This window comes from Eretmochelys imbricata, chromosome 20, assembly GCF_965152235.1.
Source record: "Eretmochelys imbricata isolate rEreImb1 chromosome 20, rEreImb1.hap1, whole genome shotgun sequence".
NCBI lineage: Eukaryota > Metazoa > Chordata > Testudines > Cheloniidae > Eretmochelys > Eretmochelys imbricata.
In genome coordinates, this window is record NC_135591.1 from 1 (window position 1) to 13,620 (window position 13,620).

At 46.9% G+C, this 13,620-nt stretch overlaps 1 protein-coding gene across 1 annotated transcript; it reads left to right on the forward strand.

Moving 5' to 3' along the window:
• Positions 1-7,087: 7,087 nt before the first annotated feature.
• Positions 7,088-13,331, forward strand: AQP6 (aquaporin 6). Its single transcript, XM_077838556.1, has 4 exons — positions 7,088-7,450; positions 8,681-8,839; positions 9,253-9,333; positions 13,134-13,331. Exons 1-4 carry the CDS (start codon positions 7,088-7,090, stop codon positions 13,329-13,331), a joined length of 801 nt encoding a protein of 266 aa, XP_077694682.1.
• Positions 13,332-13,620: the final 289 nt, after the last annotated feature.

Here is a 13,620-nt window from a genome sequence, read left to right on the forward strand (position 1 = left end):
GGTAATAGCTTATCTAAAGTGATCACTCCCCTTACAGTGTGTATGATAATCAAGGTGGGCCATTTCCAGCACAAATCCAGGGTTTAACAAGAACGTCTGGGGGGGGGGGGTAGGAAAAAACAAGGGGAAATAGGTTACCTTGCATAATGACTTAGCCACTCCCAGTCTCTATTCAAGCCTAAGTTAATTGTATCCAATTTGCAAATGAATTCCAATTGAACAGTTTCTCACTGGAGTCTGGATTTGAAGTTTTTTTTTTTGTTGTAATATAGCAACTTTCATGTCTGTAATCGCGTGACCAGAGAGATTCAAGTGTTCTCCGACTGGTTTATGAATGTTATAATTCTTGATATCTGATTTGTGTCCATTTATTCTTTTACGTAGAGACTGTCCAGTTTGACCAATGTACATGGCAGAGGGGCGTTGCTGGCACATGATGGAATATATCACATTGGTGGATGTGCAGGTGAACGAGCCTCTGATAGTGTGGCTGATGTTATTAGGCCCTGTGATGGTGTCCCCTGAATAGATATGTGGGCACAGTTGGCAACGGGCTTTGTTGCAAGGATAGGTTCCTGGGTTAGTGGTTCTGTTGTGTGGTATGTGGTTGCTGGTGAGTATTTGCTTCAGGTTCGGGGGCTGTCTGTAGGCAAGGACTGGCCTGTCTCCCAAGATTTGTGGGAGTGTTGGGTCATCCTTCAGGATAGGTTGTAGATCCTTAATAATGCGTTGGAGGGGTTTTAGTTGGGGGCTGAAGGTGACAGCTAGTGGCGTTCTGCTATTTTCTTTGTTAGGCCTGTCCTGTAGTAGGTGACTTCTGGGAACTCTTCTGGCTCTATCAGTCGGTTTCTTCACTTCTGCAGGTGGGTATTGTAGTTGTAAGAATGCTTGATAGAGATCTTGTAGGTGTTTGTCTCTGTCTGAGGGGTTGGAGCAAATGCGGTTGTATTGCAGAGCTTGGCTGTAGACAATGGATCGTGTGGTATGGTCAGGGTGAAAGCTGGAGGCATGTAGGTAAGAATAGCTGTCAGTAGGTTTCCGGTATAGGGTGGTGTTTATGTGACCATTGCTTATTAGCACTGTAGTGTCCAGGAAGTGGATCTCTTGTGTGGACTGGACCAGGCTGAGGTTGATGGTGGGATGGAAATTGTTGAAATCATGGTGGAATTCCTCAAGGGCTTCTTTTCCATGGGTCCAGTTGATGAAGATGTCATCAATATAGCGCAAGTAGAGTAGGGGCGTTAGGGGACGAGAGCTGAGGAAGCGTTGTTCTAAGTCAGCCATAAAAATGGCATACTGTGGGGCCATGCGGGTACCTATAGCAGTGCTGCTGATCTGAAGGTATACATTGTCCCCAAATGTAAAATAGTTATGGGTAGGGACAAAGTCACAAAGTTCAGCCACCAGGTTAGCCGTGACATTATCGGGGATAGTGTTCTTGACGGCTTGTAGTCCATCTTTGTGTGGAATGTTGGTGTAGGGGGCTTCTACATCCATAGTGGCCAGGATGGTGTTATCAGGAAGATCACCGATGGATTGTAGTTTCCTCAGGAAGTCAGTGGTGTCTCGAAGGTAGCTGGGAGTGCTGGTAGCGTAGGGCCTGAGGAAGGAGTCTACATAGCCAGACAATCCTGCTGTCAGGGTGCCAATGCCTGAGATGATGGGGCGCCCAGGATTTCCAGGTTTATGGATCTTGGGGAGTAGATAGATTATCCCAGGTCGGGCTTCCAGGGGTGTGTCTGTGCAGATTTGATCTTGTGCTTTTTCAGGGGGTTTCTTGAGCAAATGCTGTAGCTTCTTTTGGTAACTCTCAGTGGGATCAGAGGGTAATGGCTTGTAGAAAGTGGTGTTGGAGAGCTGCCGAGCAGCCTCTTGTTCATATTCCGACCTATTCATGATGACAACAACATAAACCAGTCGGAAAACACTTGAATCTCTGGTAACGCGATTACAGACATGAAAGTTGCTATATTACAACAAAAAACTTCAAATCCAGACTCCAGCGAGAGACTGTTGAATTGGAATTCATTTGCAAATTGGATACAATTAACTTAGGCTTGAATAGAGACTGGGAGTGGCTAAGTCATTATGCAAGGCAATCTATTTCCCCTTGTTTTTTCCTACCCCTCCCCCCCCAATGTTCTTGTTCAACCCTGGATTTGTGCTGGAAATGGCCCACCTTGATTATCATACACATTGTAAGGGGAGTGATCACTTTAGATAAGCTATTACCAGCAGGAGAGTGGGGTGGGAGGAGGTATTTTTTCATGCTTTATGTGTATAATAAGATCTTCTACACCTTCCACAGTATGCAGCTGATGAAGTGAGCTGTAGCTCACGAAAGCTTATGCTCAAATAAATTGGTTAGTTTCTAAGGTGCCACAAGTACTCCTTTTTCTTTTTGCGAATACAGACTAACAGGGCTGTTACTCTGAAACCAGTCATTAGAATGTGTCTTTTAGATAAGGGTGGTCTTTTGAAGGATTTGTGTGTGTGTGGTTTTAAAAAAAAAAAAAAGTCTGAAAAGGCAAACATTTAAGGCTAAATGACAGGTTTCAGAGTAACAGCCGTGTTAGTCTGTATTCGCAAAAAGAAAAGGAGTACTTGTGGCACCTTAGAGACTAACCAATTTATTTTAGCATGAGCTTTCGTGAGCTACAGCTCACTTCATCAGATACTTCATCTGATTAAGTGAGCTGTAGCTCACGAAAGCTCATGCTAAAATAAATTGGTTAGTCTCTAAGGTGCCACAAGTACTCCTTTTCTTTTTATTTAAGGCTAAAGAGGATTGTGAATCTAAAAATCTATACAAGGATTTTTTTTTTAGAGATGTGAATTTATAATCTTCAACACACTAATAAAATATTTTTAAAGCAAATTTTAAACTAAGGTCCTGTAGACTGACATGTTCTGAATAAATTATTAAAGTAATGCACAACTGTTTTTCTCAGTAAATTCAGAAACTGACAGTATATACCTGGGGTTTGGCAAATGCCTGTTAAATGGCTTCATTACCCCTTGAATGGCTCTTTAACAGTTTCAGTGTTGTGCTAATAAGTCTGGCAGGCTGCCACAAGTACTCTTTTCTTTTCACTTTTAACTACTAGATCCCCTCCTGAGGAAGACTCACCAGGTTGCAGCAGCCAGCTGAGGGAGCCTGCAGGAAAGGATAGAAAGTGAGATGGGTGGACACTAAGACCCAGTGGTGCCCCAAATTTTCAGGTGCCCTATGTAGCTGCGTATGCCTAAAGACAGCCCTCCCTACCCCTCACCTCATCCTAACCCTAACCTAACCAGATCCCTAATCTTAATCCCTATCCCGACCCTTTCCCTCAACCTGAAATTGCACCTGAAACCTCAGAATGCATATTTTATACAATGGTTATTAGACTAGGGTGTAGGATTTGCATACATGGGTATGTCACAGGGAAGTTGTCAACCAATGAACGGCAAGTGTGAGGCTGGAAGACAAAACTAATTGCATCAGCCATTTAGTATCAAATTGTTTAGGACTGTGGGGAAATAGTAGCATAAGGTGTAAAAGTATAAATATTTATCCCAGTTCCACCTGCCTTTCCCTTTTCTCCAACTCTTCCCCCACCCATAAAGGTCATTTGTTTAAACCTCTGCCTATGAGTGATTAGACTTGCTTGGCAAAGGCACCCAGAGCAAGTTCCCATATTAGTGAGTAGGGGGCTCAAGCCAAAATTAAAGAGAATCTCGTAGAAGACGGACTGACCTTTGTTACTGTTGGGATGTTAGCAGAAGGATTAGCTCCCCCCCGCCCCTTAAAAATATCTCACTTGAGTAGATAGAGCAGTGAAAACAGGGAATGCTGGAGGGGGGAAACCCAAACACAGCAGCACTAGGTTTAGCACAGGAGGACCAGGAAGCAAAACTGACCAAACTAGTTTCAGGGTTTGGTTTGCTTCCTTGTTATCTTGTGATGAAAGTTGTGCTTACATTTTTTCACACTTCAAATGGTTTCATTTCTCCTTATCACTACCATCCACCACTTCTACTTATAAATATTTCCCAAAGTTCAGGCAGGTTTGGATCCTAAGTTTTGATTCTGCTTTATATATGCAGAAAAGGTTGCAGCATTGTAGCCACAATGATGCCAGTGGTGCGGTAGTGCCAGGACCCACAAGATTATGGGAACCCAACCAACTGGAGCAGCACTTTTCCTGGTGTCACAATGCTACTCACTCAAATTTGGCCCCACCACCTCTACTATGATAGGGGGCAGTGGGGCTAAATTTGCCTGAGTGGATTTGCAAGTTGGGGCATGGAGTCACAGTGCCACTCAAATTTGGCCCAGCTGCCCTTAATTATGATGAAGTGTCCAGGCCAAACTTGAGTGGCACTGCAAGCCTGTGTATTAGGTGACAATGCCATTCATTGCTCAAATCTGGGGGCTGGCCATGGGCATGTGCAGAACCTCAGGATAGCTAGGAGCAGGAGGAACTGCCCAAGTTCAGGATGAGAGCAAAGTGCTGGGTGGGGGATGAGTGGACAGGAAAATCCCGGGGCTGGTGGCTGAGGAGCTGGTGGAATGAGTTCTGGCTGTGCTTTGGGGAGTGAGGGTTTGGGGGAGAGGGTGTTATTGGGGGGTGGGGGGCATGAATGAGTTGTGGGAAAACAGAGGATGTTGGGACAGGGGGTAGGCTGGGGGCTGGGTGCCTGGGGGCTTTTGAGGACTATGACCTGAAATTGCGATGGGGTCCCTAACCTATTCTTGCATCAGTGCACTTTGGGGCCTTATTACACCAGTGATTCTGAGAAATAACCATGCCAATTCTTGAGGGCGGGTGATATGACTCAGAAAATAGAAATGCCAAGTTTGAGGATGTAATGGATTAGTCTGGTTAGGTGACGCTGAAGGCAAATGTCTTACAAACTTTATTATGTTATTACTTAAAACCAAACAGAAGGTGTGTGGTGGGTTTTTTTTCAAAGTTTCTCATCAGGTCTTTCCTGATCACTACAGCCCTACCAAATTCACGTCCATTCTTGTCAATTTCACAGCCAGAGGATTTTTCAGTTGGTCAATTTCATGATGTCTGATGTTTATATCTGAAATTTCACCCTGCTGTAACTGTGGAGGTCCTGACCCCAAATGGGATCATGAGGGGGGTTGCAAAGTTGCCACCCTCACTTCTGTGCTACCTTTAGAGCTGGGCTCTGAAGGTAGCACCCTCCCAGCTTCATGCAGTTAGAGGAGCTTCCTGGAAGTGGGTAGGATCTCCCCCATGCTTCAGGGAGTGTCCCAGCCAGGGGCTCCTAGCTATTAGTTCAGGCCAGGGACAGATTAAGGCAGGGGCCCCTGCCCAATTTGGGGGGCCCCCAGAAAAAATGGGTGCCCCAGCCCCAGAGAAGCCCCAGGGCAGAAGCCCCTACCGGGTCATCCTGAGACCCGGCAGGAGCTGCAAGGGAAGAAGCCCCAAGCCCAAGCTGCCCCTGCTCCGGCTGCAGCCACCAGGAGGAAGCCCTGGGTTTGGTGCTGGAGCAGTGGTAGGAGCCGCAAAGGCAGAGCGGGGGGAGGAGCTGCAAAGGCCAGAGCCCAGCCTGCCCCAGTTGCAGGAGGAAGCCACACCTGGACCTGGAGCTGTGGCAGGAGTCGTGGGGTTAAATGGAAGGCCGGAGCCCAGCTCCTGGGCTGCTGCAGCACAGAAGTGAGGGGATACCACCTTCATTTCTGCGCTGCTTCCGGAGGCGGGTCTGATCTCCCCACCAAGAGTAGCCATGCAGGAGAAGGACAATTCCTGTCCCTCCCCAGCATGGCTGGACTAGAAGTTAGGATTCCTGGACTCCCAGCAGCAGGGGAGATCAGATTTCATGGGGCAGGGTTGATTTCACAGTCTGTGACATGATTTTCATGGCTGTGAAATTGGTAGGGCCCTACTGATCACTAGCTCCAGATTCCATCAAAGGCATCATGGGAGTTGCAATCTGTGTTCTGTACCTCCAGAATGCTGCTCCCCACCAGTTCCCAAGCATTGTGGGAGTTGCAATCTCCAGCTTGCAATCTTCCCCCTCCCCCAACCTCCTGCAGCTACCTCATCCTGCTCCTCCCCATTCCCTGGGTCACCCCACAACTCCCCAGGCCCCCAAATTCTCCTGGGTTTCCCAGTGCCTCCCAACCAACCGCGCACCCCCTCCTGAGTCCCAGCCCAGCCTCTCCCAGTCCTCCTTGCTCCCCCAGCCCAGAAATACCCACCCAGCCCAAGGGAACTCCACCCTCCCTATCACCCCATCCTGAACATCCCCAGGCCCCTCCATCTCCCTCTCTCCGGCTATTCTTATGCCCCTCACTGCTCCACCACTCCAACTTGCCTGAGTCCATCCTTAATCCCCTCAACCACATCATCCCACCTCACTGCCCCATTCCTTCCTGGTCAGCCTGCTTCTTAATGCCCCACCCAGGCACCCCCCCACCATATTTCCCTCAGGGTTCCCCCAACCACCAAACCCATCCAGCCTCCTGCCCCACCATGAACCTCCACTTATAAAATCTCCCACCTACTTGAGCCCCCCATTCCCAAGCAACCCATTTCAAGCCCTCCCCAATATCCACAAGGCTCCCCCATCCATATGGTCCCTCCCACCCCAGCTCCTCCACTCCCTCACCCCAGTCCCCATTATCTTCTCCTCTGACTGTCCATTCCAAAACCCCACAAACCCTGTGGTGGGGTTTGAGGGAGGGTGTGCACAGGTCTTGGTCTGTGTGTGGAATTCCAGGGTCCCCACAGGAGTTCGTCTGCCCTGCCTATATTACACTAAGATGACAACCCAGCAATGAAACACACTCATTTCTGAGGTTCAGAAATTAGGTTAAGTCTAGTACTGGGAGCTAAGACCCTGGGACAGTGGGGAGTGGGGTGACGAAGGAGCACTGATGTGTACTGAACTGGGTAGGTCTAACACATTCCTTCACTGAAGAATTTCCAGGTTCTGGATTTCCTGGTCCTGCCCAAGTTTACAAACTTACTTATTTACATAGTGTTTCCTCAAATATTCTCCAGTAAAAAGGAGCTCCAGCATTAGAAACTCCCTCTGTCCCTCTCACTGTTGGGCTCATGAGAGGATGTGGAAGGAGGTGCTGTCTGTGACCTTTTATCGGGCTGTTTTCTCAGAGTTCCTAGCCACCTCCATCTACGTCTTCTTTGGCCTGGGCTCAGCCCTCCGCTGGCCCTCAGCCCTCCCCACCATCTTACAGATCTCTATTACCTTCAACTTGGCTGCAGCTACTGTGGTCCAGATTGCCTGGCATGTCAGTGGTGCTCATATCAACCCAGCTGTGACTATGGCCTTCCTGCTTGGCTCTCGTATCTCTCTGGCAAGAGCTGCTTGCTATATGGTTGCCCAGCTGGCCGGAGGCATCGCTGGAGCAGCCACGCTGTATGGAGTGACGCCTGCAGAGGTCCGAGGAAGCTTAGCCATTAACACAGTGAGTTCTTCACCCCTCTTTTAGGTAGTGCTGATGAAAGTGAATGACCATTAACATTGCTATGAGCCAGACATGTGCAAGCTTCCCAACCACACCTCTTCTGGTCCCCTCACTCTTTACCTATGTGGCCCCCCTGCTAGTCCAGGCTTGGGTTAATATGTAGCTATATGTAGTGACCGATAGCAATGTCAATGCCCCTCAATCCTGACCTGAACCCCGCTGCAGGAGGAGAAACTGCCAACCATGCTGAATTATGTTGTAATCCTAAATTAGGAGGCCAGTGCTGTGGTAGGTATGAATTGAGGGGGATTTTTGATAAAAATCACTGCCATCTGCTCAAGATGGAAACACAAATGGGCTGATCTTTACAGTGAAACCTGCCAAGTGACCAGCTAGAAATGAATGCTCAGTACAGGCAGGTTTTTAGATACAGGTCAAACAAAACTATACTAGATACCTCATGAATCTGTGTCTATTTAAGTCAAGCCAACGAAGTGGCTAGTGGAAGTGCTTACCCTTAGTAAAGGCTTGTGCATGTACTAAGCATTTATTACTGTGACTATCACACTTTTACAGATGAGAAGTGAGGCTCAGAACGAGGAAGAGTCACCCAAGATATCAGAACAACTTAATGGACTCCACAGATAGGACCTACAGCTGAGCATTCCTGCTGTTTACATATGTTTCAAATAATTTCCACGCATTCCCAGCTAAGTGGATTTTAGTTGCATGAGTACTTGCCTTCCTCTCTGCTTTTTCATGCTCCCAGCAATATAGTACCTAAACCATAAGGAACAGATTTTTAAAAGAGCTCTGCACCCTAGAGCCCCCATGGTTCTCAATTGATGTGCATGTGTAGAATTCTCCATTGTTCTCAATGAGAGCTGCTAGATGCTGAGCCATTCTGAAAATCTGTCCTCAATAGCCTATGAAAACTGGTTACTACTGTTCCAAAATCTGCCGTCGATGCCTGATCTGTACATTCTGTGCTTATCATTCCTACACTCGGTCAGTTGGTACTGCATGGCTCCAAAATTAAGGAAACAAACCATGAAAGATCCCCTTACCCCCACTGTTATACTTAAGTCTCCCAGGAGCTTGTGTTACTGCAGATGCCTGCTTTTGAGGTGGATTGTGTGAGGCAGCAGCATTACCTAGTGTGGCTGGTGGGCAGAAGTCAATGGGCTGCTGTGGTCTCCTAAGAAGTCCCTTTGCCATCCCTTTCCCCAGGTGCGGAGCAACATCACTTCTGGACAAGCAGTTGCTGTTGAGCTCATTCTCACCTTTCAGCTGGTTCTTTGTTATTTTGCTTCCACCGACAGACACAGAAATGCCAACTCCCCAGCCACATTCATTGGCCTATCCGTTGCTCTGGGACACCTGATTGGGGTAAGCTTGTTAGGCACTGCATAAACCATGGAGAGGTTTATACCTAATGGAGTGCATGCTTTTTATTTGTTTCTAATCAACCAATTCTGAACACCCAAGCAGCGCTTTTGGGAGGCAGGAGGAGGGCAGGAGTGCTGGCTGTGGGGAAAGCTTATTGTTATGCCAGGCCCAGTATCTCCCAGTACAAGATGCTTGCTGTGGGAGGAACTCCCAACTAGGCCAATTCCAGGCTTCTCCCATCATACAGCAATAATGACTAAACTATAAATTAGTAGAGAGAGATTTGTAAATGTCTAACTGCCTAAACTACAACCAGAAAGATATGACAAATCAAACATGAGGTTCATTTGGACTTCATTCATCTTTAGACCATGTCATTTTCCTAATACTTTCTTCCCCATTTCTGTTTATAGATCTACTTCACTGGCTGCTCCATGAATCCTGCAAGATCCTTTGGCCCTGCTGTCATAGTCAATAAGTTTACTGTTCACTGGGTAATATCATTTATGTCCTTTCCCTTTCTGTCCCAGGGGTCTCTACCATCTCCAAAATACCTTGGGTGAGATGTTGAAATTTGGCCTTATTGCACCCCAGATTTCTAGGAGCTCCTTATATCAATGTACTGAGACCCAACACTGAGTAACATGGGTTGAACATTATCAATTATGTCTGCACTGAATGTGATCAATCCAGCACTTACTAAATCCCCAACTCCTTCCCCACCAGGCACTGGGCTCAGTGTAAAGTCTGGGAAGGACACATAGGAGTCAGCCTCCTCTTTAGGTTTCAGAGTAGCAGCTGTGTTAGTCTGTATCCGCAAAATGAAAAGGAGTACTTGTGACATAAGCTTTCGTGAGCTACAGCTCACTTCATCAGATGAAGTGAACTGTAGCTCATGAAAGCTTATGCTCAAATAAATTTGTTGGCCTCTAAGGTGCCACAAGTACTCCTTTTTCTTTCTCTTCTTTAGATGTTCCAAAGACCTGGAAGGGAAGGTCCCCAGAAGTCTGAGTTAGCTGGGTGTACCACTTTGCAGGCAGGGACCAAGTTGTCTTCATCTTCTTGTAATCAGTCAGTGTTTCACTGTTAAGGGGCTAGCTACACCTTTTTCCCCCTCCCACTATCTGGTCTGTGAGTGCACCACGTTGGGTGTTAGGCCTCTTGCCCTCACTTCTCTTGAGGTGAAAGCTTGTGATTCTTCTACTCTTAGCTCAGGGTTCCTTGTATACCAACTGCTTGTTGCCACATAGGGCTAGTTCAGTTTAATCACCTGCTTGTGCCTCCCTTCAGGAACCCATGATCAGTGACATTGACCAACAGGCCTCTTAAAACAAAGTTGTTTTTTTATGTAGCAGTTGGAAGAAACATAAGAACAGCCATACTGGGTCAGACCTATGGTCCATCTAGCCCAGTATCCTGTATCTGACAATGTCCAATGCCAGGTGCTCCAGATGGAATGAACAGAACGAGTAATCATCAAGTGATCCATCCCCTGTTGCCCATTCCCAGCTTCGGGCAAACAGGCTAGGGACACCATCCCTGCCCATCCTGTCTAGTAGTCATTGATGGACCTATCCTCCATAAATGTATCTAGTTCTTTTTTTGAACCCTGTTATAGTCTTGGCCTTCACAATATCCTCTGGCAAAGAGTTCCACAGATTAACTGTGCATTGTAAGTAAGAAATACTTTCGTTTGTTTGTTTGTTTTTTAAACCTGAAGCTTATTAATGTCATTTGGTGACGCCTAGTTCTTGTGTGGCAAATGTAAACACATCATGATTTTATAGGCCTCTATCATATCCCCCCCAGTAGTCGAAGGTAAATCGTGATACTGGAAAGGGCTCCAGTTCCACTGCCTCCACAGTTCTTGGCACCAGTTAGCTAGCCTCCCTCACCCCCAGCTATAGCTGCCAGTGTCTTGGCACCATCTTTAGTTTGTGTCAAGGGCTTCTTCCTCCAACTAGAGTGCTTCCTATTGAATGTTCCAAGCTGTTCTTGTTCTCAGTATGGGGGGGCACTTCTCCATTTTGACTGAGAAGGAAAAGGGGATGGAGCCAGGAGTCTTTGCAACAAGGTTTTCAGTACTGAGGTTGACATGGTCAGTGTGACTGATTCCCCATGGGGTGCCACCTGGAACTGGGGTACCACTGAGCCCTCTGACCCACCAGCCTGGGCTTCTTCTCACACTGTGCTGCTGTGACAAGCTGCAAAGCCCTCCCAGCTTGCACTTTCACCAGCATTTACACAGGTAGGGACACACCCAGCTGCAGTTACATGCAGGCTCTCTAACCACCAGCCTAGGACCCCAGAGCAGTACCATCCTGCCCTGGTCAAACTCTGTCCAGTATATGGGTTTAACAGCTGGTCTGCCTCTCCCTCAATGTGAAGAGGACCATGCACGCTTGTGGTATCCAAGATGAGATTTTTTTCCCCAGTCAAACACACACTGGTTTGGATTAAAACATAAAATAAGTTTAAGTGTTTATAAGTGATAGCAAACAGATTAAAGCAGATTACCTAGTAAATAAACAGAACCACAAACTGAGTTTAACATACTAGATAAGTAGGATGTGAATTAGCAAATTCTCACTGTGAGTGATAAACAGGCTGTCAGATTCTTAAGGCACAAACTGCCTTTGCTTTGCAGCTTGGGTTTCCCAGGTTTTCATATACAGGCTGTATAGTCTGTAAGGAGGTGCCACAGGACTCTGCCACTTTTACAGATCCAGACTAACATGGCTACCCTGCTGATACTATATACAAGCTGAAAGAAAAGGAGTACTTGTGGCAACTTAGAGACTAACAAATTTGAGCATAAGCTTTCGTGAGCTGAATGCATCTGATGAAGTGAGCTGTAGCTCATGAAAGCTTATGCTCAAATTGGTTAGTCTCTAAGGTGCCACAAGTGCTCCTTTTTTCTTTTTGTGAATACAGACTAACACAGCTGCTACTCTGAAACCTGTCATATACAGGCTGGGTTCTCTGCTGTCAGGACCTCAGTTGTGTACTAAATGCAGGTACTTTGAGGACAGTGGGGTATACATTCACTAAATATTGTACTTGAGGTCCATATTTTTGAGATTTGCCTGTTGGGAACCCACCTGGGTAGACCAGAGACAATGAAAGTGTGGGAGGGTCACTCTGATGACTATGCATATTTACTGAGGTGGGGTAAGAGGCCCTCACAAAAACTGAGGAGCAGAAGCAGAGCTATTATATGTTGCTGTGTTATTGTGGGGCTTTTTTGTGATAAGGCATCTGAGGGGATCATAAATTTAATTCTAGCCAAAAAGGCTATGGGGAGGTAAGGGGTGTGATTCTAGACAGTGATTTCACATGGAAATAGAAAACAGAGCCGAGCAGCAGCTCTAGTTACCTGAGCAACAGGCAGAGTAAAGCAACCCTTGGATTCACCCCACAGGGTACAGTTTGTAGCAGAATAACAGCAAAGTGAGAGCGGTTGCATGCACCAGGCTGAGAGCAGAGGAACTTGCACCAACCCTGTGTGTCAGAGTAGGTGTTAAAAGTGTAAATATTTATCCCAACCTGCCTTTCCCTTTTCTCCAATCACTCCCCCCCATAAAGGTCATTGGTTTAAACCTTTGTGCTTGTGAGTACAGACTTGCCTGGCAAAGACACCCAGAGTGATTACAGATGCCTAGAATATTGGGTTGGGGGCTCAAACTAAAACTGAAGAGATGGCCCTAAAATAAGGACCCAGGCTTTGTCACTGCTGGTACATTGCAGAAGGGTTACAAACCCCATGGCCTTTGACTCCACCATAACTAGCAGTTGGCACAAACCACCTCACTCCACTATACAGAGGGGCATAAAAGGCCCCTCCTGTCTGTCCAACCTGTCTTTTTAATTAATTTATTGGGAGGAAATGGCCACCCCTCAAAAAAAAAATCAATAAAAAAGAGTGAAGATGTAACTTCACCAGTTTAAAACGTTAGAAGTCTGTCAGCCACAATGAAGGTGCAGTCTTGCTATCACAGGTGGTAAGAGGGAACTGAAGGAAGGGCAGGCTTGCTTCACCTTCTAATCCTTTGCACAGGAGCATGAGGAGGCAAAAGGTGCATTTGCAGCCTTGCCAGACACTGAAAGTTTTCAAGCTTATACACATGGAATACAGGCATACCAACATTGAGCTCCATACTGACACATATTCAAAGAATGTAAGTTATTTGGGGCTACAATCATTGCCTAGCACAATGGAGTCCTGGCTTCTAGGCACTATCACCATACAATAAATAATAATATGCTATTTGTCTCCCTCTCCCTATCGCTGCAGATTTTCTGGGTGGGCCCTATGACAGGCGCAATCCTTGCTTCTCTGATGTATAATGTACTTCTCTATCCTGACCTGAAGAGTATCTCGCAGAGGCTGGCAATTCTAAAAGGCACCTTTGACATGGAGGCAGAAGATATGGAGGAAGCAAAGCAGAACAGGCAGCCTGTGTCATTGATCAATGTCATACAAAGGGTTTAATCACACAGCATCCCAGAGATAAGTGGGTATCTTCTGAATAGGCCTGCAGTCTAGAGTTGGCCAGGTACCATCCCATGAGCTGGCAGAGCACGATGATATTTGATGGTATCTGGTGGGTGCAGGATCATGGTAGGAAGAGACCTAAGCACAGACAACTTGTGCCTTGGGAGGGGGAGGATGTAAAGGGGAGGACACATGATCGCCCCCCCCATCTCCTCCTGGAGAAACTTCCAGCCATCTCCCTGGTCCAGGGCAGCCAATCCTGCCAGCTCCTGTGGGGGCTGGGGCC

Bases quoted from the DNA above. Each gene is read 5' to 3' on its own strand.
- AQP6 (XM_077838556.1), top strand. From the start codon at position 7,088: ATGTGGAAGGAGGTGCTGTCTGTGACCTTTTATCGGGCTGTTTTCTCA. The intron at 7,451-8,680 runs GTGAGTTCTTCA...CCCTTTCCCCAG, and splicing joins GAAGCTTAGCCATTAACACA to GTGCGGAGCAACATCACTTC. The intron at 8,840-9,252 runs GTAAGCTTGTTA...TTCTGTTTATAG, and splicing joins CTCTGGGACACCTGATTGGG to ATCTACTTCACTGGCTGCTC.